Source organism: Numida meleagris, unplaced genomic scaffold (genome assembly GCF_002078875.1).
Source record: "Numida meleagris isolate 19003 breed g44 Domestic line unplaced genomic scaffold, NumMel1.0 unplaced_Scaffold312, whole genome shotgun sequence".
NCBI classification, from domain to species: domain Eukaryota; kingdom Metazoa; phylum Chordata; class Aves; order Galliformes; family Numididae; genus Numida; species Numida meleagris.
Genome location: NW_018364548.1, coordinates 32,852 through 36,696, shown reverse-complemented (window position 1 = coordinate 36,696; position 3,845 = coordinate 32,852). Strand labels below are relative to the sequence as shown.

Here is a 3,845-nt window from a genome sequence, read left to right as displayed (position 1 = left end):
TCGCCTTTTTTTAGGTGCCCTAAGCGCATGCGCCGCTAGGCCAAGCTCCCGCTGAAGTTGGCGGCGCGCATGCGCCTACCCGCCGAGTGACGCTTCCGTGCGCATGCGCCTCCCCGCCCTCTCCCTGGAGGCTCGTCACGGGCATGCGCAGCGCGCCGGGCTGTGACAAGAAAAGGGAAATCCGGAAATGAACCCGGCAGGGGGCGGGGCGTGACCTCTGACCCCGCGCACGCGGAGGACGGCGGCGACGCACGCGGGACGCGGCGGTGGAGACCATGGAGCAGGTCGGGGCGGCGGGCGGGTTGCCATGGTTACGGGGCCTGGTGGGCTCGGGCTCTTGGGTTTGAGTCTCAGGCCTGCTTCTGGGCCTGGGTCTGGTTCTAGGCCTCACCCGGAGCCAGGTTCCGTGCCTGGATGTGGGCACCGGTTCTGGAGGCCCGGGCGCGGGTTCTGGGTTGGAGTTCCGGGTTGTGGGCCTTGGGCTGGGTTCTGGGGTCCCGGGTTCTGGTTCTGGTCCGTGATTCTGGGTTTGGGGCCGGGTTCCGAGTCTAGGGCCCCGGGTTGTGGATCTGGGCCCGGGTTCTGGATTGAGGGCCCAATTTCTGGGTCTGGTGGCCCAGGCCCGGCTTCTGGATTTGGGGCCAGGAAGCCAGGTTCTGGGCCTGGGGTCCTGGTCCCGGTTCCAGCTCCCACCGGTACCACCCTGACACCCCCCGGTCTCCTCTTGAGCAGCCCCTGGGGCCTGAGAGCGATGACGACCTGACAGACAGTGAGGAGAGCGTGTACTCAGGGCTGGAGGACTCCGGTAGCGACAGCACCAACAGCAGCGCTGAGGAGGAGGAGGAGGATGAAGAGGAGCAGGAAGAGCCCAGCGGCAGGGCAGCCCCTGGGGTAAGGAGCAGGGATGGGAGGAAGCTGCCTGGGTGGGGGGACACATCAGGAGCACTGTGCCCAGGGCTCCCAGTTTAGGGCAGACTGGGTACCGCTGGAGAGGGCACAGGAGAGGGTGCAGAGTTGGTGGGGGTCTGGGGTCCTCCTGGTGGGGACGGGGTGAGAGCCCCAGGGCTGTGTAGCTGGAGGAGAGAAGGTTGAGAGGGGTCTGAGCAGCGCTGATTGGTATCTGGAGGGCAGGAGGAGGGGGCTTGGCTCTGCTGGGAGGTGCCCAGTGGTTGGACAAGGGGCGCTGGGCACAGACTGGGGCCCAGGGAGTTCCATCTGAATGTGAGGGAGATCTGTGCTGCGAGGATGGCAGAACCCTGGCACAGAGCTCAGAGCGTGGAGGGAGCCTCCTTCTCTGTGGAGATGTGAACTCGCTGGGATCATTTCTGGTGCGACTGCTGTAGGGAATTGCTTTGGGAGTTGGCCTGGGGGGACACCAGAGGTCCCTTCCAGTCCCTACAGTTCGGTGGCTCTGAGTGTGGCTCCGTGCAGACCGACGTCAGCGTGTGCCCCTCCTGCTGCGCGGAGCCCTGTGCTGTGGTTTTCTCTCGTGGGTTCGGAGCAGGGAGGTTGGGGATGGAGCAGTGCGTGGCCTGGCTTTCCTGCTGGGGGGGCATCCGAAAAGGCTTCACCCAGGGGAAACGCTTCACACCCATCGGGCTTGGCCAGGGCTACGTCTGCCTCTCGTTTCTGTGTGGGAAGAAGAAATGCCTCTTTCAGGAATCCCCTTTCCAGTGCAGATCTAAGAGAAGCTCGGTCTGCTCACGCCCTTTTCTCTGCGGTCCTGCACGGCAGTACAGCCGTTGCCTGCACCTCTGTCCTCCCGATGCGCTGTGATGGAGCTGTGAGCCCTGCAGTGAGCTGCATCCTCCTGCAGCTGCTTTGCCTCTCCTCTTTTAAAGCCTTTTGCGTAACTCTGCAAGTAAGCGGGTTGCGGACCGCTGCCTTGTTGCGTTAGACGCCTCTGCAGTTCAGCTTTTCAGAGCAACTCAACGATTCTGGGACCAGATCCAAATTTTTCATTGCACTGAAAGTGCTTGGGAACTTCAGGAGAGCAGAGGTCTCCGCTGCTCCGCTGTCATGGTTGGAAAAGGGCGAGCGCTTTAGGGTGAGAGCAAAGAGAATTGGCTTCTGCCTCGAAAACGCTGTGCCTGCAGGGGCTGGAGAGCAGCTTATTTGCTTTGGCTGGATGTGTTCAGAGCTTGAATGATGTTTCTCTGACTGCAGCATCGTGGCTCAGAAGGACGTGTGTGCGGCGTGGGCTGGGCACTGAACATGTCACTATGTGGGAAGGCTCAGAGGCACAGACCTGTGGGATCTTTGGTGCTGAGCTCAGCACCGGGCTCCGGCTGTGGCACATTTGGGCTGTGCCCCTCCTCCTCCTGCCGCCTGGGTCTGGGTGTGCTGCAGGTGGGACACGGGGTGCCAAAGTGGTTGAGGCTGAGGTTGCTGTGCTCCGTCCATCCCACGGCCCCCAGGTGGGGTCAGAGATCCCCAAGAGCAGCCCCCAGCCCCTGCCTGCTCCCTGTGCCAGCTCCAGCCCCTCCCAGCACAGCACAGCTTCCTCAGGAGCAGCTCCTGGGCTCCCGTCTGTGCTTGTTGCCTTTTGTCCTGGCACTGGGTGCTGCTGAGCACAGCCTGGCTCCATCCTCCCCATGGGGATATATCATCACGGGTGGGATCCTCCTGAGCCCCCCTGCCCTGGTCCGAGCAGCACCTCAACCTCAAAGCTGCTCCAGGCCCTTGGTCACTGTGGTGGCCTTCCACTGGGCTCTCCCCAGTGCACCCAGCTCCCTCCTGCACTGGTCCCAGTGCTGAGCAGAGGGGCAGCATCCACTCCATTGTCCTGCTGGCAATTCTTTTTTGCAATCAAGATCATCATCAGCATCATTTGCCCAAGGGCCCATCGCTGCCTGATGTCCCATTTGGTGCCCACCAGGACCCCCGGGTCCTAAGCTCATTACCGAGCTGTGAGCAGCGACAGAGCTGATTAACGGTGGGGCTGAACTGAAGGTAATGAACAGCCTGTGGCAGTTGGGTCCCCGTGTATGGTGTGGCTGTACACAGACTTAACCCAGAACAGAGAGCAGTAGGACTCAGTTCTGTGCACTTTCTGAATAAATATAGTGATTAAGACGTCTTAGAGACCCCTGAAAGGTTAGCAATAGCGAGTGACACCTCGATAATTGTGGACTGCGTGTCCTGCAAGGTGGTGGATGGAGCTCGGGGAGCATTCCCAAGCTGCTCCATCCAGAGGCACTGGACCACGTGCAGGAGAGCAGTACGTTGTGAGCTGAACACTTGGGCGTTGACAGGAGGGTTTGCGGCTGTGCCCGAGGAACGTGGAGAGCATCAGGGAGCTGTGATGGGGAGAAGGGAAGCAGGCAGATGAGGGCAGACAGATCCACGGGGCTGCCAAAGCTCTGGGGTACGTTCCTGGTGGAAATCTGGGAGCTCCAGGTCCGGCGCTGCTTGCCATGCAGCAGGGCTGCAGCACTGCTCTGCCCGAGGGCTCCCGCTCCTGCTTTGCAGCTGCTGTGTGAAAGCTGAGGTCTAGAGAGTGCCATGGAGCCAGCACTGAGCCAATGCTCTATGGGGCTCTGGGCTTAAGGATTTCTTGCTCCAACCATGCAAGTAGTGGCTCTGCGAAGGGAGGAATCCTTCGGCAAATGAATACTTCAGCCCAGCTTTCAGCTGCCGGGGCTCACCCCAGGGTATACAGGGAGCGGAGCCGTACAGCACCAGGGCTGCTGAGGAGGGAAGCACCATTCGTCACAGTGCTGGAAGTCATCAGGAGGAAATGGAATCCCACAGGGACAGCCCGATATTGACACAGCCCTGAGAGCGAGGGAGGCACGGAGCGCGGGGCTGACAGCGGCCGCTGGCAATGCGGGGTCCTGCAGGAG

The 3,845-nt window shown here is 61.4% G+C and overlaps 1 protein-coding gene across 1 annotated transcript in view; it reads left to right on the top strand.

Annotated features, from left to right (window-relative positions):
• Positions 1–114: 114 nt before the first annotated feature.
• Positions 115–3,845, top strand: part of LOC110391165 (ribosome biogenesis protein bop1-like) — a 9,082-nt gene continuing 5,351 nt past the window's right edge. The window contains exons 1-2 of the mRNA XM_021382924.1: positions 115–284; positions 733–891. Of these exons, the coding sequence (XP_021238599.1) occupies positions 276–284; positions 733–891 (168 nt within the window). The 5' untranslated portion in view covers positions 115–275. The remainder of the gene's footprint in view (positions 285–732; positions 892–3,845) is intronic.